The sequence below is a fragment of the Rhinolophus hipposideros genome (genome assembly GCF_964194185.1).
Source record: "Rhinolophus hipposideros genome assembly, chromosome: 18".
NCBI lineage: Eukaryota > Metazoa > Chordata > Mammalia > Chiroptera > Rhinolophidae > Rhinolophus > Rhinolophus hipposideros.
Window position 1 is genome coordinate 53,706,760 of NC_138064.1, and position 25,059 is coordinate 53,731,818.

Genomic DNA, 25,059 nt, shown 5'->3' on the forward strand with positions numbered 1-25,059 from the left:
TCCAGTCTCCTTCTGTCACCATATATTTGACCTTCTTCTATCTCCCCACCACCCCCTTTTCTCTCTGGTGACTACCATACTGCTGTCTGTGTCTATGAGTTTTTGTTTGTTTGTCTTGTTTGTCTGTTGCTTTCTGTTTTATATCCCACATGTGAGCAAAGTCATATTCTTGACCTTTTTTATCTGACTTACTTCATTTAGCATGATATTCTCAAGATCCATCCATGTTATTGCAAATGGCAATATTTTATCTTTTCTTATGGCTGAGTAGTATTCTGTTGTATATATGTACCACATGTTCTTTATCCAGTCACCCATTGAAGGACAGTTAGGTTGTTTCCATGTCTTGGCTACGATGAGTAATGCTGCAGTGAACATAGGGGTACATATACCTTTATGATAAATATTCTCAAAAATTTCAAGTAGATACCCAGAAGTAGGATTGCTGGATGAAAAATAGTTCTATTCTTAATTTTTTGAGGAACTTCCATACTGTTGTCCATAGTGGCTGTACCAATTTACATTCCCACCAGCAGTGTATTAGGGTTCCCTTTTATCTACAATCTTTCCAATGCTTGTTATTTCTTATCTTGTTGATAGTAGCCATTGTAACAGGTGCAAGGTGGTATCTCATTGTGGTTTTGATTTGCATTTCCCTAATAGCTAGTGAAGTTGAACATCTTTTCATATATCTGTTGGCCTTTTTGGGAGAACTGTCTGACTTTGTATGTCTTCTTGGGAGAACTGTCTGTTCGTGTCCTCTGCCCATTTTTAAATTGGATTTTTTTTGTTGTTGTTGATTTGTTTTAGTTCTTTATATATTTTAGATATTAGGCCCTTATTGGAGGTGTTGTTTGCAAATATCTTCTCCCATTCAGTTGGTTGCCTCTTTGTTTTGTTGATGGTTTCTTTTCCTGTACAGAAGCTTTTTTAGTTTAATATAGTCCCATTCATTTATTTTTGATTTTATTTCCCTTGCCTTTGAGGTCAAATTCATAAATTCCTCTTTAAGACCAGGGTTCATAAATTTAGTACCTGTGTTTTCTTCTATATATTTTGTTGTTTCAGGTCTTATATTTAGGTCTTTGATCAATTTTGAGTTAATTTTTATGTATGGTGAGAAATAGTAGTCTAGTTTCATTCTTTTGTATGCGGCTTTCCAATTTTTCCAGCACCATTTATTTAGAGGCTCTCTTTTTTATTGTATATTTTTGGCTTCTTTGTCAAAAATTATATGACCATAAATATATGGTTATATCTGATAAAATAGATTTCAATGTAAAAAATCTAACTAGAGATAAAACTGTACATTTTATAATGATAAAGGGGACAATATATCTAGAAAACATAATACTTGTCAATATATATGCAACCATTTTTGGAGCACCAAAATATATAAAGCAATTACTAACAGAACTAAAGGGAGAAACTTTTTTTATTGTGAAAAAAGTCACAATTATATGAGGGAACCCATATAAGTATCCCATTGACAGCTATGGATAGATTATCCACAGTGATGAAAGTGCAAATAGTGGACCTAAATATCCCATTGGCAGCTATGGATAGATCATTTACACAGAAAATCAATATGCAACTATCAGCCTTAAATGACCCATTATACCAACCAAATAGACATAATCGATGTTTACATAACCTTTCATTCCAGAACACCAGATTATACATTCTTCTCTAGTGCACATAGAACATTCTCAATGATAGACCATATGCTGGAACATAAAACTAACCTCATCAAATTTAAGAAGACTGAAATCATACCAATCATATTCTCCAACCACAGTGCTTTGAAATTGGAAATCAATGCAAAAAGAAAGGGAAAAACCACAAATATATAGAGATTAAACAACATGCTACTAATCAATGACTCAGTCAAAGAAGAAATAAAAGAAGAGATCAAAAGATACATAAAGAATGAAAATAACAATATGACATGTCAAAATTTTTTGGATACAACCAGATTGGTAATAAGAGAAGTTATATCATTACAGACCTATTTGAAGAAAGAAGAAAAAGCTCAAATAAACAAACATTTCATCTTAATGAACTAGAAAAATAACAAATGAGGCCCAGAATCAGTAGAAAGAAGGAAATAATAAAAGGTAGAGCAGAATTCAACAATAGAAAACAAAAAGCCAATAGAAAAAGTTAAGGCAACAAAGAGCTAGTTCTTTGAAAAGATTAATAAAATTGATAAACGTGTGGTTAGACTCACTAAAGAAAAGAGACTCAAATAAAATCATAAATGAGAGGAGAAGTTATGATGGACACCACAGAAATATAAAGGACTGTACAAGAATACTATGAAATACTATATGCCACCAAATTCAACAACCTAGAAGAAATGGAGAAGTTCTTAGAAATATATAATCTTCCTAGACTGAATCACAAAGAACTGGAAAATCTAAATGGACTGATCAACAGTAAGGAAATTGAAACAATCATCGAAAACCTCCCCAAAAGCAAAAGTCCAGGACCAGATGGCTTCACTAGTGAATTCCACCAAACATTCAAAGAAGATTTAATAGCTCTCCTTTTCAAATTCTTCTAAAAATTGAAGAAGTGGCAGTATTTCCTAACTCATTTTATGAGGCCAAGATTACTCTGATATCAAAAACTTGCAAGGATAACACAAAAAAAATTGCAGACCAATATCTCTGATGAACACATATATAAAAATCCTAAACAGAATTTTTTTACAATTTATGTATCATTGTTCTATACCTAGGCTCATATGCCATTTTATTATAAAGGCTAACTGATCATTATTCTGATTTAAATAATATTTAACAAGCATCTTCTGTAGACTCAACATTTTCTTTGCATATTTGATACCAAGAAACACTTAGAAAGAGCTGACTGTCTTGCTTGCCAAAAACAGAGTTATTCCTCCTTCCCCCCAAATTTGCCATTAATGAAATCTGAAGACTGCCAGTAGGACATTACTTTCTGAATTTTGACTTTCAGGGATGGATTTTAGTGAAAGAGGATTTAGGAAGGATTTAGTGATTAACATGAACAGGTAAAGATTTTGGACAGTCTGACTCACTCCTATGGCCTCTTCTAGGTTTTTAATTCCACTGAATTGAGTAGATTTTGTTCAGGCATCTGTGAATGTACATATATGATGAGTGAGCCCGTTGGTTTGAAATGTCTCATGGTGTTTTAGAATTAAAAATTAATAGCTCATATTATTTTCAGGAGCTGGTGATGATACACGAACTTGGGGGCCACCTTTTGTGGGGACAGAAAGTACTTATTTTCTCAGTGTAAACAGAAATAAAAAAGTAAGACTATCATTCCTTTTTTTCTTTTGCTTTCTCTGTGTAATTTTCTTGTAATGACGAAACTTTTGGTATCATCCTTGTTTCTTTGCATACTTTTTTGTAGATGTAACTAATATTTCACATAAGGTGAAATTTTATTCATTCACCAGTTACCAAATAGAAACAACAGAGCTTTTACTAATCTTCCTTCACTACTAACTTAAAACATTTCATGAATCTTTATAATGGTTTTATAATGAAAATAGTTTTATTAAAATCGTTAAATGTGTTTCACATTTGTCATTATTTTGGAGATTGGTAACTACGTAATATTTTGTATTATTATTTGAAGAATTTTTTCTATAATCCTTGCTACAGTGTAACATATCTAAATTGCAAATAAAATCAGTAAAGATGATTTTAGTGTTCCTTTGGGAGGAAAATACATTTGCTTTTAGAGGAGAATCTATGATATGAATGGCTCCCTTGTTGAACTGTCAGTAATAAACAAAAAACTTTATGATACCATTTTAACATATATATATTAATTTTTAGAGTATTGCTGTTAATATCAAGGATCCAAAAGGGGTGAAAATCATCAAAGAGGTACAGTATGCTCGATGGAGGGCCTCTTATCACCTTGGTTGTAATTAGGGATTTGAACATCGCAGTAAAAGTGTTATAAATTTTATTTCATTGACAATCTGTAATTTTGCTGTAAATGCCATTGTAGAATTTAACTTTACTTTTAGAGTAAGTATAATTTTCTTTATAATTTCTTGTATATTGTGTATCATGTTTCTCCATGAGAGTGTTCAATTGTAGTACTAGCTACCATTTACTGGGTGCCTACACTATATCCGATCATAGGCTTGGGCACATTAGATTATCTCCTCAAATCTTCAGAATTTGACTTGTGAATGAGGTATTAGAATCCTCATTTTCACAGCAGGGAAATGAGTCTTATGGGGCTTAAGTTATGCTCTAAAGATCACATAGCTAGTGAAGGGAATAGCTGGAATTTGGACTCTGGGTAACACATCATGTGAGAGCCCAAAGCTTTTTTTAACATTCAGATGGCCAGTATGTCCAGACCTGATCTATCATCTTTCCTTCGGGGCAGGGTTACACCATGGTTTGGGGCATACCTTGCATTCCACTGGTGAGATTCAAGTCCCTTCTCTATTTATTAGCTATGTGACTTCAGGCAGGTTACTTAAGTTCTTTATGACTCTGTTTCCTTATCAGTAAAATGGGGATAATAAAAGTACCTACTTAGGGTTGTTGTTAGAATTGAGTTAATATGTGTAGGAGAGTGCCATAGTCAACACTCATTAAATAGTCATTATTGTTATTGTTTCTGATGCACATGAAGTTGGATTCATCATGTGAGATAAAACTTATTTGCCATCTTTGTTAAAGTTTAAAATGTAATCTAATGTATATATGTCTATTTGATTAGAGAACCAAATTCCAAAATTTGTTTTATACCAAATCATTAACTTTGATATTATTGCTCTGTTGCTACTTTCCTTTCTGTTTGGCTGATTGAAAGATAACTTATTAAGATGAGAATCCGTGACCATCCACTTTGTTTCTGTTGGATCAATCCAGCATATTTAGAATTTTTGTTTACTAGATATGTTTTGAACCCAAAGCTTGATGATTGTCCTGATCTTACTGTGTTTTTTTCTATATCTTTTCTATAGCTTAATTCAATTAACAGTGAATACTAATTTAATTAATAATTTAATTAGCAGTTCTAAATTTAATTTTACTAATAATTAAATAATTTACTTTATGTGATGACTTTAAAACACTATAAAAGACACGTAGGTTTTCAATGGTTCATTGTCCTCTAATTCCTATGGCAGTGATCTTGGAATCAAAATCTATGTCTTGTTTCAGACAGTTACTGATTCACTGGGTTATAGTTTAATAATTTTTCAAAAATGGTTTGTTAGTTAGATTTAAAACTCTTTGGAAATAAAGCATCTGAAAAGTATGAAAACATTTCAGAATGACATTTATGTGCATGTGTTAAGTGCCTATATGTGCATGTGTTAAGTGCCTATATGTGCATGTTGTAATGAGTAACATCAGTTAATAAGGATGAAGAGTAGTAAAAACATGTTTAGTTTTTCATAAAGAGTTTAAAAAGATGTTTTTCATATATTTTATTATATACTTATATTCTAATTTTTCTACCTAACCTTCTGAAAATATATTTGGACCATGTAACCTAGATATTTCTTACGTTTAAGATAAGCAAAATCCATTTAATACCATGGTATTTACTGAAAATTTTAATAGCCATGGTTTTATTGGCAGTAATATCTCAAGTAGTTGACCAGCGCCTTTATGTTGATCTAACTCTACTTTGTAATTTTACTTTTCCTGTGATTTTTATGGGCTATTACAAAAGTGAGTGTCAGTTGTGTTTACTGAAATTAGAATTCTAGAATGTGGGGATTTGTTGAAAGTTTGGAGGTCCTTTGAGGAGCCTGACTCATCTTTACCTCTTCCTTCAGCTTGCAGCTCTTTGCGATGTATTTGTGGAAAACTACGTCCCGGGCAAACTGTCCGCCCTGGGCCTGGGGTATACAGACATAGACAGGATCGCCCCGCACATTGTCTACTGCTCCATAACAGGTATGGCAGTCCCACTCTCAGAGGGCGGGTTTCCAGTTTCTGGTTTTCTTTGTCTGTAAGAAACCTCTTACTAGTGTTGGTTTTCTTGAAGCTGTTCTGCTCTTCCTCTCCTCCAAAGCCATTTTAGGTTGCTGAAAATTAACCATTAAAGAACATTAACCTAAATGAATATTTTTCATATATTTATTGGCAAATTATATTTTTGTGAGTTGTCGGCCTATAATTTTTGCCAACTGTTTAAATTGCTATTTTGCAAACATATACAAAATACTGTTATTAACTCATATATAGAATTACAGTTGAAATGTTAGCGAGCTTGTGATAACATAGGAACTCAGCATATCCCTTCAATATATTCAAAAGTGCTAAGCCACATGAAGGAAGACGTCTTTCAGATAGTTCAGCCCTTATATTGAACCTCATATATGTGTATTTGTATATGTGTTTAGGCCAAAGGGAAAAAACAGTCATCATATTCGTTAGTTTTACATATTTTATAAGCACATAACTATTAGTTAGGGATGTGATAAAATGGCTCTGAAAATTGAAAGTTACCTTATAGTTTTTGTCAGAAAAATTCATAATATTTTCAGTCTTCAGTCCTTCATTCATTAATTCACCAAATACTTACTGCAGGCCTGTTATCTGCCGGGCATTGTTCTAAGGTCTGGGATACAGCAATGAGCAAACCATATCCGTGCTCGCAAGGAGATTTACATTCTAGAGTAGGGAGACAGGTAATCAATCAATAAATAAATACACTTTTTTTGTTTTTGAACTTGAGTTTGGTAGTTTTAAAGACTAATGAGAGAGATAAAACAGGGCAAGGGGGAGGGGTGAAAAAGGTCTATTTTATACTGGGAGGTGAGAAAAACCTTCATTGATAAGGTGGCATCTGAGCAGAGACCTGAATGAAGTAAAGTAGTGAGTCGTATAGATATTGACAGAGTGGGATTAGTAAGTGCAAAGGAACTGAGGTAGGAATGTGTGGGGCATGTCTGAGAACAAGCAGGGACGACTGAAGCAGCCTGGGTGAGGGGGAACGTAATGGGAGAAAGTCAGGCGATGTTGGTTAGCAAGATCTTAAAGGGCCTCTTGACCCCAAACTCCTAAAGGAATTTGACTGTTACCCTGAGTAAGATTGGAAGCTACCGGAGGGTTTTGAGTAGAGGAGTGATGTGACCTGACATATTTTTAAAAGGATCACTCTAGCTACTGTGTTGAGAAAAGACTGTAGAGGACAGGCTGCAGACGGAAGAACTACATGTTATGAAGCTATTGAAATGTTCTAGACGAGCAGTGATGGTTGCTTGAATTAGGGTGATAGTGGTGGAAGTAGTTGAAGGATGACAGGATTCTGAATATGTTTCCAAGGTAAAGGGGATAGGATTTGCAGAAAGATTAGATGTGGTAGCAGAGAAAGAGTACACATGGCCTGAGCAATTAGAAGAATGGAATTGCTATTTGCTGAGTTGAGTAAGACTGTAGAAAGAAGTTTTGGTAGGGAAAATGTTAAAAGTTTGGTTTTGAAAGTTTAGAAGTCCCTTAAGAAGTGTGACTCACCTTGTGATGCCTGTTAGATATGCAGGTGGAGATGTAAAGTAAGGGATATGGCTTGAGAGTTGAGGGGAGATGTAAAGTTTGGTAGCTGTGAGCAGCTAGATGGTATTTGAAGCCTGACTGAAATAATTTAGAGACCGAATGTAGACCGAGAAAGGAGAGTCCGAGTGGCTCAGCCTGATGCCCTCCAATGACTAGGTGTTTGGGAGCTGACAAGAACACAGTGAAGAAGACTGAGAAGGAATTGGCAGTGAGGTGGGAGGAGAACCTCCTGGAAGCCAAGTGAAGAAAGTGTCTATTTTTACAGACAGTTTAAGCTTTAAAGTGTAGACGTTTAAGCAGAAGGGCCTAGAACATAAAGCATGTATAGACCGGAATGACTTGCAGCTCCTGAATTCACTGTGCTGCCTTTCGCTTCAGAGCCTTTCCACGTCACATTCCATTACTTGGACCTCTATTATCCAGCCACACCTGCTGACTTTTTGTCCTTTAGCTCTTGCCGTGGACGTTATTCTGTGCAGCCTTTGTTGGTCCTTGAAGATTGGGTGGGGTGTTCTCTGTCACATTTTGTATTTGCCTCTCTGTTTGCCTGTCTCCCCCACTACCCTGTTTATTCTCAATTCTACACACAGTGCAGAGCACATAGTAGGGACTCAACAGGAGTTTCTTGAATCAGTGAATAAATAAGCAGAACTTGATTAAAGAGTTTTTAATAGCTGCCATTTTTTTGTGCAGTCCACTTTTTGGAGATAATACCGAGCGGTAAATATTATGTTCACATTTTCCAAATAAACTTTCAGAGGATAGCCTGGAGTTAGTGCATAGTTGGCCTAATCTGTTATTTCTTCTACAGTTTGTCCATGGCTCTATACAGTGATCATTACTGTAAGGTATCAAAAGAGCCTGCACCATGAAGTAAATATTCACGTATTGTCGTTATGCGTTAGGTTTTTCCTAAGGCAGGAAGGGGAATTAGTACATTTAAAAAGATTTTAAAAAGGAACTAAGCAAAAATTTTCCTCCTTATATTTCAATAAATTTATCTTAAAATACATAGATATGTATAAATCTTGTTATACTGTAAAAGCCACAAAATCATGTTATCTTAAAATATTTATTACTCATAAAATAATAACTATTAAAATACTGTTTCTGTGCATTCAGGTTGAGATATTTTGATACTTTGACTGTGACATGCTATTTTAGTATAAATGGTGCTTTTCACAATGTAATTATCTGTGTAGTGGTATTTTAAAGCTGGAACTGCAAAGTGTCACTGCTTGTTGTTATTTTAGATGATGACGAGCCCAGCGATCGTTCACTTCTCTACTGAGTGAGCATGAGACACAGGCTCTGTACATAGCAGATGCCTTGGGCACTAGATCTGACTCTTTCTGTCTGTACTATTTGATAGTTCTGTAATCACACTTTCATTTTTGTGTCTCTATCAATATGTGAGACAGGGAGTGTTCCTTAAAATCTTGCAGTCCAATGGAAATTCTGAGGTCTAAAATATTAAAATAGGTAAAATATTACTTTCTGAATTGCCCTCTTACCATAAAAATACTGCATATGTGACAAATGCAAATCTTATATGACAATAAATATTCTTATTCCCATGACTGTGGGTCGGCTGGGATTCAGTGGATCTAGACTGATCAGGTTTGGCTCCAAGTTGTAGGCTGGTGCCTAGTCTGCTCTGTGTCTCATGCCCCTCAGATCAGTGGCTGCCCAGTGCCCATTCTCCTTCTAGTGAAAGGCAGGAGCACAAGAGAACAACCCGTTCTCACAAGCAAGGGTAAAGCCTCTGCTTACATCACATCTGCTAATGGAGGAAAGTCACGTGACCAAGCCCAATACCACTGGGCGATGAAATATATTCTACTCTAGTGGCAGGAACTACAAAGTCACATGGCAAAGGACGTGGATTCTGAGAAGAGTGGAGATTGGGAATGACAATGTATTTTATCACATCACCAAGCCAAGTAAAATGGGAAGTCTCATACTTCCCAAAGTTCTACATCTCTACCTAACTGTGGTTAGAGTCCAAAGTTCCTCTGGGCCATGGCTTGTGATGGGAGAATCTCTTTTCTTTCAGTTCTTAAATCCTGCATTAACATTTTAGTGTGGCAGAGAGCCTAGGAGATAGATTATATAATTCAGAAGTTCTCAGCGAAGGGGAAAATGGGGGTATCATATGCTTTTAAATGATAGGACTGGGGGAATAAGGGGCTGATGGAGAGAGGCATGTATAGTCTGAAAAAAACAACTCTCGTAATTCTATTATCTCCTGCATCCACACACAATCATTAGAAAAACACCCATACAGTAAATACCGTCTCCTTTATTTCCTGATTAGGAAACAGGTGTAGAATAGCTACAGTACCTAAAGTCACACAGCTATGTAATAGCAGATGGGTTTTAAATTTAGGTTTCTTGACTTAATATTAAGTGCCTCTGTGCTTTCCATTCTTAGACATATATTACTGTTAAGTGATGACATGGACTTTGTGATTACACGACACTGAACAATTTTAGTTGAAACAAATATATTTTTTCTATTCTCTTTCATTTGTTGTTAATCATATTTGCAATGGTGGGAGTCACCAAAAAAATTTGCTCATCAGGGAGTCTAAATTTCAACAGATTCTTTTGGAAGCAAAGGTCATTTATGAGTCATGAGTTTGTGTGTATATAAAGCAAGGGCCATCTCTTTTTTAAAAGTTTCATATTCTTGGTAATCAATGTTTGTTTTTTTATTTTTTAGTAAGACTGATTAGATCAGTCTAAAGTTGCACATGTTGTTATTGGGACCCTAGACTTTCCTGATGTTCCCAGTGCTATTGCTGTCTTGTCAGTGCTGTCTATGCCCAGATAGTCTGTTTTCACTCCCATGTTGGCCTTATTGCTGATGAGAGTAATCTTAGAATGGTTAGGAGGTTTACTTTAATGCACTTTGACAGTTGTGTGGTTGAGATTGCCTCAGGCTGTGAAATCTGGTCTGCGAGACAAAAATGCTAGACTGATCACAAGGGAGGAAGGATCTGATTATTTTTATTAGCACAATCCTTTTATCATCTCAGAGGAAGCTGAGTATGAACAACAGGGGGCAGTGTTGAAAAAGCTATTTCACTAAGAATTTGTTTTTGAGAAAACTGTAGGGTTTCCTGTGTACTACTGGCTGGAGAGATTCTCTGAAAGGACTTATTTATGTTTTGTAAAAAGTCTTTTTTAAGAGTGACCATTCTCTATCTCTCTATGCTTTTAGAATTATATAAATATTTTCCACAACAACTTAATTTTAAGTTGTGCCTTCTTTTCCTTGTATCTTCTGAGCATGTTACTAATTATAAAAATTTAGCAGTAAGAATTCTCTCTACCACATGTTAAAATATTTATTTTTTTCTTGTTAATTTTATTATTCTTTTTTTTCTTTCTAAAAGGGTAAACATTGCATTTTGACTAGCCTAATTTTGTGGTAGGAACATTGTGTATGCTTTTTAATAACATTTCCTTTTTTTTTTTTGTTTTTGTTTAAGGAAAGGGGTTTGCAAAGTACCTTTTTGATTTTTATGAATCCCCAATGGCTCCAAGATTCCACTTGGGCCTCATGAGGGACTTTAGGACTCAATTTAGAGAGAGTAGTCCAGAGAGTTAGACCCATTCTTTAATTTTAAATAGAAAAAGCCAGAGAGCTTCACTTATGAAACAAAGGAATAGCACGTTTAAAAACAAAGGAATAGCATGTATAAAAACAAATAGCCATGACAGTTTTAAGGAAGAACGTGGGAGGCAGGGTTGCCCTGTTAGGTGTGAAGATCTATTATACAACCATAATAATATTATGTGATTTTGGCCAAAGAATAAAGAAATAGATCAGAGGCACTAAATGGAGAGCTCAGAAACATACTGGCACATATATGGAAACTTTTTTTTTTTTTAGGGCTTATACTACAGATCATTAAAGGATGAAATATGCAGTAATTGATGGTAGAATAATTGGTTGTCCTTTTGGAAAATGATATAATTGAATTTAGGGTTTATTCTATATAGTGAAATAATGTTATTGGTCGACTTAAGCCCTAAATATAAAAAGTAAAACTTTTAGAAAATATAAGAAAATGCACTTGTTACTGTAGGGCAACATGCAAAAAGTACAAACTACAAAGGAAAAGATTGATAAACTGGAGTATATTTTAAAATGATAACTTTTGTGCATCAAAAGCCACTATAAAAAAACAAGAAGACAAGTCATGGACTCTTGAAAGATAACTGACTAAGGATTAATAACCAGAATAAAAATAAAACTTCTTCAAGTCAAATAGAAACATGAGAAACAATTCAAGAGAAAAAGGGGCAAGCCCTAGTAAAGGAAACCTGAATGACCAGTAAAAAGTTTTTCAATTTCATTAGTCTTTAGAAAAATGCAAATTAAAACAAAAATAACATTTTATTTCACACCCAAGAGATTGACAGACATTTAAAAGCCTGACAGTACCAAGTGTAGATGAAGCAAAGAACCCTTGAGCATTGCTGGAGGACTGTATATTGATATTCATGTGGGGAAAGCGAATTGGCGAGCCCTTTTGAGACTGGACATGAATCTACCCTATGACCTGGAGTTTCACCTCTAGGTCTGTCCCCATAGACACTCTGGAACATGCGCAAGGGGAGACATAAAGAAGAATGTTTGTAGCAGTATTGTCTGTAATAGCAAAAAGGTGAAAATAGCAAGCATATTTCAATGTGAAAATAGATATATGTGTAATATAATGTGAGACTAATAAGCAGTAGAAAGCATGAACTGGAATTACGTAACATCAGTGTACATGAATTATACAAAGATAATAGTCAGTGAAGAAAGCAAGTTACAAAAGATGATATAGAATATGACAGTATTTATAGTGTTAAAATTATATAAAATATTATGTATTTTTGAGTAATTCACTCATATGTTGTTAAAATATAAAGACATAAATGGTAATGAAAAGTTCTAAATTTAAGAGAATGATTACCCCGCGGGGGAGTGGGGAGGCAGGGACATAGGGCAGGGAAGGGATTATTCACAGGACGTCAGTTATACTTGCCAAATAAACATGAGTATTGTTATGTTATTTCATGTACCCTCTTATGTGAACTAAGAAGAAAAGGTTCAGAAATGCTCACATCATTCCCTCTTCCCTCCGTCTGTCCCCTCCCACCCACTCTGACACATATTTCTTGAGCGTCTGTATATTCCTGGCTGTGCTGCATGTAGAGGGTGAACATGGTGATATGTACAGGCAGACATGGTTCCTGCCTTTATGGAGTTTACAGCCTAGTGTTGGAGACATTTTATAAAAAGTTGAAAATATAGTTTGGCATGTTCTAACAAATTGTGCTGTTATGAAAGAATCAAACGGTACTGGGATGGAGATGAATGGAGGAGGGGATGCATACTGTAAATGGGTGGTCCGGGAAGGCCTTTCTGGGGAGGTAACATTGAGTAGACCTAAAGTATGAGAAGGAGCCAGCCATTCCGAGAGCAAGGGAAGGAGTGATTCTGGCAGAGAGAGTGTTAGGTGCAAAGGTCTGAAGGTGGGAAGATTCTAGATCCCTCTAATGGCCTAAGGGGGCCTGGATTGCCAGACTGGAGCAGGTGTGAGAAGACACTGCATGGCTGTGTAAGTGCCCTAGCATACGGGAAGGGGTTAGAGGAGTAGAGGGCTTTGATGCAAGTTACATTAAAAATCATCTTCAGAAGAAACAGGAATTAAATACTGGTTGACTCACTGAAGAACTTCCTCATAAACATTGGACATTGAAATAAAGTTCCTATTTCAGAGAGCAGCTACTAAGATAAAATATCTTTCGAATACTAAAGAAATCACTGCAGTCCCAGAGTCCCAGAGTCAGTAGCAGAGAATTTTGAGCTACAGGTCACCCAGCATTCATATCACGGCAGTGACAATACGAAACAGAACACACTGCAGTTGATTTCTTACGGAATGAGTTATACTCATCGTTTTCTGTGTATTTACCACATAACCAATCTTCTAAAGAATAATTAGAAGTCTGCTTGCACTGTAAATCCATTAAAATTTTGAAGGGGAGAAAAAGAAGGAAGGGAAGGAGAGAGAAAGGGATGGAGTGTAGGGAGGAAGGAAGGAAGAAAAGGGAAAGAATTAGAATTAAGTCTAGTAGAGTAACAAGGGCAAGTTTTTTTTAACCTCTAAAAATGGTAATTCAGGTTAGTGAACAGGACATTCACATGGCATTACGCATCATTTCTAGATTGAATAATCGATATTGATATTACATTAAAATGGGTCCTCATAGTCAAAATAATTGGAAACTACTGGTCTGAATTGTGAGTGTCTCTTCTATCAGGAAATAGTTTTTCCCCAGAATTTCATGGTGTTGTGGCCATCTGTCCCACTTTATAGTCAGTGATCCCGGACAGAAGGGTGGTTTAACGTATTTACCACTGCATACCAAACTTATTATTTGAACAAACAATGACACCGTCTCTGCAGAGGAAAAGAATATTAGCACATAAATACAAGATTTCAAAACAGAGCCCATAAAGCTAGAGATGTAGATTATGTTTTGTCCGTAGACATGGACTGACTCCAGAAAGTGACTTTATGCTTTCATTTTATCCCCCAAGGGTATACCCTTTTTATCTTTAAATACTGTTTACCCTTACACATATGACAGATGAGTCACACGAGCTACACTCAGTGGCATGTAACCAGGAACTTCATTCTTTCCCACCCTACCTCTGCAAACCTGCACTCTTGACTCATTTTCCTTGCTCATGGATGAAATCCCAGGCAAGTCCTATAGATTTTTTCCACTTATTTCATTTAAAGTATTAAAAAGTCCAGTCCAATCTAAAATAAAGACTTCAGACTCTTGTACAATTTATGACTTTTCCTTTCCCCAACTTGAGCCTGCCTTCTTGGAAACCTGAAGAGGAGGGAGGGCAAAAGGGGGAGAGGGAGAGCGAGGGGGAGGGAGAGAGAAAGAGAGAAAAGAAAAGAAGAGAGGAGAAGAGAGGAGAGGAGAAGAGCGGAGAGGAGGCAAGAGGAGAGGAGAGGAGAGACAAGAGGAGAGTCAGAGTCAGTTTCTTCATTCTTCCATGATCTGTCTCTTCCTTATTGCTAGTTGCTGTTTGTGATTCCTTTAAAGTCAGGCCCTCTTAATGAATTGCAAGTGAACTGGTACACAAACCCCATTATCTGACTGGTGTAGTTGGAGCCTGACATTGGAGCCTTCTGCGTGCCTGAAGATCAGTTGATGGCTCTTTGTCTTATGGGCCGCTTTGTAGCATTGTCAGAGAGCCCAGTCTGTACTCATTCCTCTCTGGTCCCTGGATTTTGGTAGTCCTCTAGGCAGAGTCTATGTATTCAGGGAGTCTTGTCCTATAGGCTTCCCTCCTGGGTATAGTTCCTTTTAAATGAACTAGGTCTGCTCTCCTGATGTTCTCCTTGGCCCCCAGGGAAAGCTTCCTCTTCTTCACCATTTTAAGAAGTGCAGTTTACTCCAAAATCTGTTAGTTTTGCTGCTTTGAACTGATGTAACCGTAACCTCTTGCTTTAGTATAATTTTCAGCACATGTCAGGTTCTGAGGTAATTTCACATTATCAGAACACAGGCCAAAACCTCGGATGCTCCTGTTGAAGTCGTCCTCATGTGGCCTGAAGTAAAGGGGAGGCTGCTTGCCCTCCACTGTGGCCGGTGACATGCACAGCATGCTGCTAACTCTTTCTAAGGGAAGCCTTGCTAAAGGTCTTCCTTTTCCACTTTTGCTTGCGTACCCTCAAATGGGTGATAATAAGATAAACAAAAATGGTTTTATAAGTTTTTAGCATGGCCTGCATTGTGTTCTGGCACTTAAGACATTTTTTCTCGGTTTGAAGCCTCAGCTGAAATTGAGACAAGAGTCCTGTTTGAACATTCTTAAACTCAAATTTTGTTGAAGAAATATGTTGTTCAGGTGGGAAAGAATAACATTAAGTAGAGCAAACCAGAGATATCTGTCTTCAAAGTTTTTAAGTATGAAGAGATAATATTTAATAAAAGTGTTTTAACTAATTTCATGCACACTTTCAATTATTTAAACAGAAATGAAAAGGTCAAGTTTTTCCATATACATAATTTCTAAATAAATGTATTTTCCCAATAGCAAATACCACTTTAAAACTGAAAATGAGTTGTTATTAGGACAAGGACCATTATTACAGTTTTCCTTGGGAACTCTTTATGAAACTATGGGATTAAGAAAATTTTAAAAATAAAATAAAATCTGTTGGACAGGAACATGGACAATATGATACTCTATTATGTTAAAAGAGACAAAATCGCTCTTAAAAGAGCTTTGCTGGGTGTCATTATGGATATGCAGTAAGTACCATCTCATGACATGACTTTATACATAAATGTATGTTTGACCTACTCCAGTTCCCAGATATTTTATTTTTCTTAACAGTGTTGATCCATAAAAGAGAAGCCCAAAATTTAAAAAGGAGGTTGAGCTGTCTTCTCAATGCTTTAAAACTCCAGAAGCAAAGACATAGCTTGGGCTTAGAAATATGGTATAAATCTAGAATCAGTTGGTTTTACCTTTGGTCTCTGATTTCTAATATTCGCATATAATGGCTCCCAATTTAAATAACCTCTTGGGGTCCAGAGACCAGCAAGAGGGAAAAAGATGACAATGTTAGTTAATGTCAAAGCAGTAGTTAATTTCAAAACCTTCACAAGTTGAATGTTTCATAGATCGTGCCAGATAACCATGCCAAAACTTAACCACTATCCAAAAATCCTGTCGTCAGAACTGAATTGTTTCCCCTTGTGGTAATAGGCCTGGTAAATAAGTCCATAAATTTAAAGAAGCGAAGCTAGATAAGAAGAAATGTTATACTTAAAAGGATGGAAAAAAAATGTTAGATAAAATTTAGATGGCATTTATTTCACGAATGCTAATATTTTTTTCCATTTTTTGGGTAGCTTTCCAAGCATTCATTATTTCAGTATAACAGCTTTCAGCTTTTTATTTAAAACGTAGTATCTTTAATCACAAAGGTCAAATGTATGTTGAGTAAGTGATAGTCATGTACCCTGAAAGATCAGGGAGGTCGATAGAATATCAGATTGTGGGATCAGCGAATCTGATTTGTGAAGAACGTAAAACCCACAAAAGTTTATCAAGTGAAAAATACCAAAGTTTAAAGACTTTGGCAGACATGTTTGGTTATAAGAAAGAATAGTCTAACAAACAACCCTATTAAAAAAGTGGGCAAAGAACTTGAGTAGACATTTCTCCAAAGAGGAATGTGCCAATGGGCACAAGAAAAGATGTTCAACATTACTATTCATTAGGGAAATACACGTCAAAACCACAATGAGATACTACTTCACACACATTAGGGGGACTATTATATATATATATGAAAAAAAAACAACACACCGAAAGTGTTGGTGAGGATGTGGAGAAATTGGAACCCTTATGTACTGATTGTGGGTATGTGAAATGGTGTAAACCACAATGGAGGTTCCTCAGAAAATTAAACATAGAATTACCACATGATCCAGCAATTCCACTTCTGAATATATTTCCAAAAGAACTGAAAGCAGGACTTCAACAGGTATTTGCACATTTATGTTCATAGAGCATTAATAAAATGGTCAAACGTTGGAAGCAATCTGGTGTCTATTGATAGATGGAGAAATAAAATGTAGCACATACATAAAATGGGGTATTATTCATCTTATTAAGGGAATTCTGATACGAGGTGTGATCAAACAATACGGTAAATGTTTAAATGAAAAGAAGTTTATTATAGTAAAAGACAGATTGCCATTAAATCCCCTTCAAAATACTCCCCCTCGCTTCGAACACACTTATCCCATCATTTTTGCCACTTTCTGAAGCATTTCTGGAAGTTCTCTTTTGTGAGTATCTTTAGTTGCACTGTCGTGGTTGCCTCGATGTCCTGAATTATTTTGACTTTAGGGAAGAGGCAGAAGTCACACGGCGCCAGATCCAGTTGAATAAGGTGGATGAGGACACACCGTGATGTTTTTATTTGACAGAAATTGCCATATACCAGAAGCGATGTGTGACATGGAGCATTGTCATGAGGGAGGATGATTTATGGCACACTTTAAATTTAAAACACACTTTCTCTCAACTGTAGCTCACACCCAACTGACTGCACCGAACAAGTTGAAACTAGTCACACACACTGTTACTAAGGTTTGAGCGCTGCTTCCCGTATTGAAGGTCCCTGCCTTTCCGTTGGATGGCACTCGGCAGCAGCATTCACTGTATTTTGTGATCAAGATGGAGAGGCTCCATGTCACCCATTGCTTCTGGTACAGCAATTTCTCTCAAATAAAAACATTATGGTGTGCCCTCATCCACCTTATTCTCTGGATTTGGCACCATGTGACTTCTGGCTCTTCCCCAAAATCAAAATGATTCAGGACATAGAGGCAGCCATGACAGTGCAACTAAAGACACAAAAGAGGACTTCCAGAACTGCTTCAGAAAGTGGCAAGAATGATGGGATACGTGTGTTTGAAGTGAATGAGAGTATTTTGAGGGGGATTAATGGCAATGTGTCTTACTGTAATTTTTTTTAAAATTTAAACATTCACCATATTTTTTGACCACACCCCGTACATGCTACACAATGGATGAACCTAGAAGAAATTGTGCTAAGTGAAATAATCTACTCACAAAGGACAACTACTGTATGATTTCACTTATACCAAAAGTAGTCAAATTCTGTAGCATGCCAGGGGCTGGAGGGAGGGCAGTATGGGGAGTTATTGTTTAATAGATACAGAGATTCAGTTTGGGAAGATGAAAAAGTTTTAGAGATCGATGGTGGTTGATGTTTACACAACAATGTAAATGCCACTGCACTGTACACTTAAAACTGGTTGACATGGTAAATTTTATGTTATGTGTACTTTATCAAAATTGAAAAATAGACAGCTAAAAAAGATTTAAAAAGTAAAACAAAAAAGACTAGTCTAAGTCACAAGGTTTACTATGGAAGAACATAACATAATGGTAACATAGTTACAACCACATGAAAATGTTTTACTGTGTCATAAATAGTGGCCTACAAATACAAATATTTGATGACTAGGTATTAAATATATAAAACACTCCTTTGTTCAAGAATAAATTATCTCAAGGATTTTAGTTTGTATTTCTTTTTAATCTGATGGGATTTGTCTATATGTATTAGCACATAGTTGTCATTTGCTTTGTCAAATGAATTCAAAATGAGTCTGGAGGCCCACAATACCTTGCGCCCTTGCCTCCCACACATTCTCAGCTCTGTTTCTAACCCAGCATTTGGGTGCAGTGATTCCACCTAGCTGTACATGTTCATGTCCACAAAAATAGCTCATTTAGATCTTTTACCTGTGAGAGGTTAGTTGAAGGTGCACAGGATCAGTTATCAGCAACAAAGTCTTCAGTCTTTATCTCTCAGTGTTTCCTTTGGTTTCTATTTCTTTGGGTGAGTTACTATATGCTTCTGCCCTCTAATCTCTTCACCATTTCAGATCTGGTCTGTCACTTGGATTTGAACTATTTTCTTACATCTGGAGGCCATGGAGATTACTGCACATAAGCCATTTGGTCCATCTTTTTTACTGTCTTGAGTCATGCAGTATCGAAAACAACCAAAGTAATGTGAATAGCATAGTACCAGAGACTATGTGGCTCAAACACTTTTCAGGTGAAGATAGGAAGGAAAAAGAGGGAGATGGCATAGGGGGAACCTCATATTGTGAGATACAGGTATGGAGAGGCCAATGTTACATACAATGTATTTCCCTTTCAGGCCCCCTCCCCCACCTGTCTTACCACTGCACCCCCAGTGTTTCATTGCATTTGTGCAGGTCCCCAACTCAGTTATCCAGACCAGGAGCCTTGAGGGGCCTGTGGACCAAATCTGAGCAGCTGTCTCCTTTTAAGAATAAAGTTTTATAGGCGCATAGCCATGCCATTGGTTTACATATTGTCTGTGGCTACTTCTACATAGCAACAGCAGACCCCGCAAAGCCTGAAATATTTACTATCTGGCACTTAACAGAAGTTTGCAGGCCCCAGATCTAGAGCATGTGGTGTTTATGGCCAGAAGGCAGGGATGACACCACAGGATGGAGAGAAAAAAGTATTTGCTCCTTTTGAGTCTAGGCCCTGTGGACACTGAGGATAGAAAACACATTCTGATGTAAAAGCCAGATATCTGAGTCCTGTGCCCACATTCCCAAGAATTAAAACAATTCTCTACAATTAAAATGATTACAGATGTAGTGAGAAATGGAAGCAGGACAAAAATTACATTTGGTTTGGCTTTATAACAATATCTAATTTATTGAGTGTTTATTATGTGTTAGGTATTGTGCTAAGCATTTATTAGGGATTACCTCATAAAAGAGAATACATAATTGGCATAATTTATGTATGTAGAGGCAAGTCTTATGATATCAATTTAATTGTTTATTAATTATGCAAATATGCAGCATAATTTAAAGGTCTCAACAAGGATTTGTGTATTGTGTGACCTTGGGGAAGTCATTATACTGATCTGAACTTAAATATCCTCGTCTCTAAAATGGGAATAAATCTGCCCCTGCTAGTGAGTCTGAGATATAATTCATAAAAGTTTCATCAAAATTGTAGTCTATAGATATTAAAGACATCGAGTAATTAAATATGTTTCAGACTGTGTTATGTAAATTTTACATTTGGTATAATGCTAATTATACCTGGAACTCTTTTTCATGAGACTGTTAGAATGGAGAGCAAAGAGTCAGTAGTCAGAAGACTTGAATTCCCAGTTCTATCATTATTGGTTGTGTAACTTTTGTCAAGGTACTTATCTCCTTTAACCTGTTTCCTGGTTATAAAATGGGAAGTGGCACAGCTGCCTCCCCCGCAGTGTTATTGTAAGGATTAAATGAGTGCAAGTAGAATAATGCATACAAGTGATACAGTCTTAACATGCAGGGTATTTTCATACCTGAGTCTTCTACTCTCCTTCCTCCACAGTACTCTGTCCTTTCACCTTCTTCATGCCATCAGCTCCAGCAAGTACACAGTGAACTCAGACGGAGAGGACACTGCCCTTGAGCAACCTAAATTCAGGGCAACCTTATCTGAACTGTCAGTCCTCATGTTCTAGTATTTCCCACATTCTCTGGCTCATTCTCAGATGCTATCTGCACTCACTGTATTGTATGTTGTGGTAAAGTGTAGTTATTTTTGCTTTGTAACTGAGCCCTCCCAAAAAAATGCAAATAGAGGAATGTTTTCTAAGTTAAAAAAAGAAAGGATTTGTGGAAACTATGCTGAGATAGATGATAGAATAGCTAACCATTGAAGAAATAGTAATTGACATAGATACTTTGTTAGGTACCTGGAGCATAAAGATTACTAAAATATGTGGGCAACCCCCCCCCCCCCCCCCCCCGCCGCCCCGGAAGGAGACAGTTCATATGGAACCAAATGGTTACAAATCAGTTTCAGGAATGGACAAAAGTGCAATGAAGCACAGATTAAGATGTGACTAACGCTGTGATGATGGTGGTGTGTAGGCAGGTCTTAACAATGGAGCAGTTAAGTTGGCTTTTGAAATATGATTAGTTTTGTTCCCTGGCAGAAAATGGAGGGAAAAGGCACTTTAGACAGTGAAATCAATCAAGCAAAGGAATTGAGGCATGAATGACAAAGTATGTTCAAAGAAGAGTGCAAAGTCCTTATATGGATAAAGTGTGAGGTGGAAGATGAGGCTGGGAAAGTAGATTGAGGCCCCGCAGAAGAACTTTATATGCCAGATTTTAAGCTTCGCCTCCATCCTGTTATCAATAGGAAATCATGAACTATTTTAAGCAGGGAAATGTAATGGTCAAATCCATTTTAGGAAGATAATTACCTGCAGGTAGAGAATTGCGTTTAATAAGAGAATATCCTGATGGCAGTTGACCAGTTATAGATATATTAAAATAGTACTGGAGAGGAACAGAGAGTCTAAACAAAGCCGACTCAGTGGAGACAGTGGAAACGATGGATTGAAGAATGACTTAGCACATGAACTGAGTGATCAAAAGAAAGGAATTGAGATGACTTAAAATTGTTTAGCTTGAGCCATTGGAGAAGCATCTGGGGATCTGGGAGAAATGAAAAATGTTAAACAAGTTCAATATCGGGGGCCATGCAGGAGAGAATTTCAAAGGGAAGACAAAATGATCAGTGTGGGTCAGATACTATGCAGATGGCATTTCTGTCCTTGTACTCCCATAGCCCCTTTTATAGTATCTTGATTTTAACATTGATTAGATTGTATTGATCCACCCATCCATTTATTCATTCAGCAAATAAGTATTGTATCCACTCCATACCAAGCATTGTAATGTAATTATTTAACTGACTTCCTTCTTCCCTCAAGTAAGTCTGTGATCACCTCAAAAGCAGTACCGCAGTATCGTGTCCTTTTCCTTTATGTCCCAGTACGAGTATGATGTCTATAATGCAGTAGTTATTCAACAGATGTTTATTGAGTTAATTATTGAGCCAAATTGGATATGGACTTGAGAAAGAAACCATGAAATTAAATAATTAAGAGGTTAGTGTTAATCCCCCAAGAGCCATTTGCTAGAATGCTGGGAGAAGAAGTATAAGGATGTTTAGGAGTGAATTGGAGGTGGTAAAATAGAGATAAGCTTTCAATTCTTCAAGAATTTTTAGGTTAAACAAAAGATGAATTTGGATGGCAGCTTCCAGGGAAGAGAGGGTTGAAAGGCTTTGATAATACATACACAGTTGGACAATTAAGTTTGGGAACTTGTTGCAACGATGTTGCTAATGTTTTTTGATATCAGAGGGGTTATTCATTATGAATTTGTACCAACTGGACAAACAGTTAACCAAGTTTACTCTTTGAAAGTGCTGAAAAGGCTGCATGAAAAAGTTAGACGACCTGAACTTTTCGCCAACAATTAGTGGCTCTTGCATCATGACAATGCACCAGCTCACACGGCACTGTCTGTGAGGGAGTTTTTAGCCAGTAAACAAATAACTGTATTGGAACACCCTCCCTACTCACCTGATCTGGCCCCCACTGACTTCTTTCTCTACTCAAAGATAAAGGAAATACTGAAAGGAATGCATTTTGATGACATTCAACACATGCAGCGTAATACGACAATAGCTCTGATTCCAGAAAAAGAGTTCCAAAATTGCTTTGAAGGGTGGACTAGGTGCTGGCATTGGTACATAGCTTCCCAAGGGGAGGACTTAAAAGGTGACTGTAGTGATATTCAGCAATAAAATATGTAGCACTTTTTCTAGGATGAGTTCGCAAATTTAATTGTTAGACCTCGTATGTTTTCTTGAATGCAAAAATTGTGTCAATATATAAATTTTAGAGAATAGCCCCCTCGTGCAGCATTTAAACTGTATAAAAGTTTTAAAAAAGTCAGCCTTTTGCTTTACTATATGGAAAGGACAGTAACTCTGCTGACTGAATGCCCTCCAAGCTGAGGCTGCCTAATGTTCTGCTGACTTCTTCAGGTTACTCAGCGGTCCTTCCCACCCCAGTCAAGTCCTCATTAAATTCAAGGCAAATGCTTTTCATATTTCCTCCTGTCTCCTTAAGAACCATTCCCCCAGTTTCTCTCAGTTCCATACTTCCAATTCAGCAGATGTCTTTGCTATCAAATGCCAATTTATATGTTGTATAAGTCAGGGTTTTCCAGAGAAACAGAATCATTAGATTACATACAGATATATGAGGAGATTCATAGGAATTGACTCGTATGGTTATGGAGGCTGAGGAATCCCACAGTCTGCCATCTCCAAGGTGGAGATCCAGGAAAGGCAGTGGTATAATTTAGTCCAAGTCTGAAGGCCTGAGTATTGGGGGAATGGGAGTAGGAGAGGGGCAATGGTGTAAATCCCAGTCTGAGTCTGAAAGCTTGAGAACCAGGAGCGCTGTCAGAGGGCAGCAGAAGATGGATGTGTCAGTTTAAGCAGAGAGAGATAATTATCCTTCCTTCACATTTTTGTTCTATTCAGGTCTCAACAGGTTGGACGATGCCCACCCACATTGGCGAGGTGATCTTTATTTAGTCTAGTGTTTCAAATGCTAATCTTGTCCTGAGATACCCTCACAGACACACCCAGAAATAATATTTTACTAGCTATCTGTGCATCTCTTAGCACAATCAAGTTGACACATAAATTGAACACATGTATTGCCTCAATTTCAAGAATGTCTACCTTAACAAATAACAGCTTGTATTTATTGAGCCTTACTGTGGGATCAAAGTGTTGCAGAAACTGTTGTAGGAGGAGGGTTCTTGGCTACACCAAGAAAGAATTTGAGAGAGAGCCAGATAGTAAAGCGAAAGTAGTTTATTGAGTAAAGATCTACTCTATAGGCAGAGCAGAGGTTGCCTCAGAGTGAGAGACAACCTTGACTTGATGTGCAGCAGTAATTTTTATTTGGTAGATATTTTATATGGAAATGAAGGGGAGGAATATTCTGTTAGTTCCAGGAAATTGGTGGGTTTTTCACAGACTCGGGAATACTCCCATTTTTTGTGCTTATGTGGTCTTCAGAAGTTTCATGGTGCTGGTGGGTATGTTATTTAGTGTGGAAATGTATTTTAATGAGGGTGTAATGAGGCTGGAGGTTACTTGGAGGTGAATTGCATTGCCATCTTGGTCTTGGCCGGTTCTGGCCAGTTTGTACCACATCCTGGTTTTCTGTTGTTTTTCACCCTTAGTTGACCTTCTATTGTTTTCTGTCTTTGGGTGTCCTGCTTTGTCCTATCTCAAAAAGTTTATATACATTACCTCCTTTAGTCCTCATACAAATTCATGTGGTAATACTAATTATCCTTACTTTCAGTGATGAAACTGAGGCCTAGAGTCTTGGCCAGAATCACAAGTCTAGTGCCAAGACTCAATCCTTAACAATAAAGATAAATTACCTCAACTTTTTGTAGAAAACTGCCATAATAAACTACTCCAAAATCTCAATGACTTTGTACAGTGGAGTTTATTTCTTATGTCACAGTCTAGAATGAGTCATTGGGGGCTTTACTCCATGCAGTCATTCAGGTATCCAGCCTTCTTAACCATTATGATAAATTTAAAAAAACGAAAATAAAGTTTTCTTTGGAAACCACCAGTTGTGATGAGGAGGTTAAAAAAGGCCCCATAAATGAGGGGGCATTTAAACAATGGTCTAAAGAAAGTGAGGGAATGAGTCATATAAAATCATATCTAGGAGAAGAGCATTCTAAACAGATTAGTAAATGCAGAGGTCCTCAGGTAGAAGTGAACTTGCCTTGTTCAAGAAACATTGAGGAGTTGATATAGTTGGAGCAGAGTGAGTGAGAGGAAAATTAATAAAGATTTGATTAGATGGGTAGTTGGGGAGAAGATCCCATGGGGCCTTGTGGGCAGCTTTAAGGATTTTGGCTTTTACTCTGAGTGAGATGGCAAGCCCATGAGGGATTTTGGAGCAGAGGAGTGATATAATAT

General features: G+C 36.8%; 1 protein-coding gene across 7 annotated transcripts in view; it reads left to right on the plus strand.

The window, feature by feature from the left end:
* Positions 1-25,059, plus strand: part of SUGCT (succinyl-CoA:glutarate-CoA transferase) — an 863,222-nt gene that overhangs the window by 39,674 nt on the left and 798,489 nt on the right. For all 7 annotated transcript variants that reach the window (XM_081080029.1, XM_081080032.1, XM_081080028.1 and 4 more), the window contains 3 exons: positions 3,217-3,302; positions 3,837-3,887; positions 5,813-5,933. In XM_081080029.1, coding sequence (XP_080936155.1) covers positions 3,217-3,302; positions 3,837-3,887; positions 5,813-5,933 — 258 coding nt within the window. The remainder of the gene's footprint in view (positions 1-3,216; positions 3,303-3,836; positions 3,888-5,812; positions 5,934-25,059) is intronic.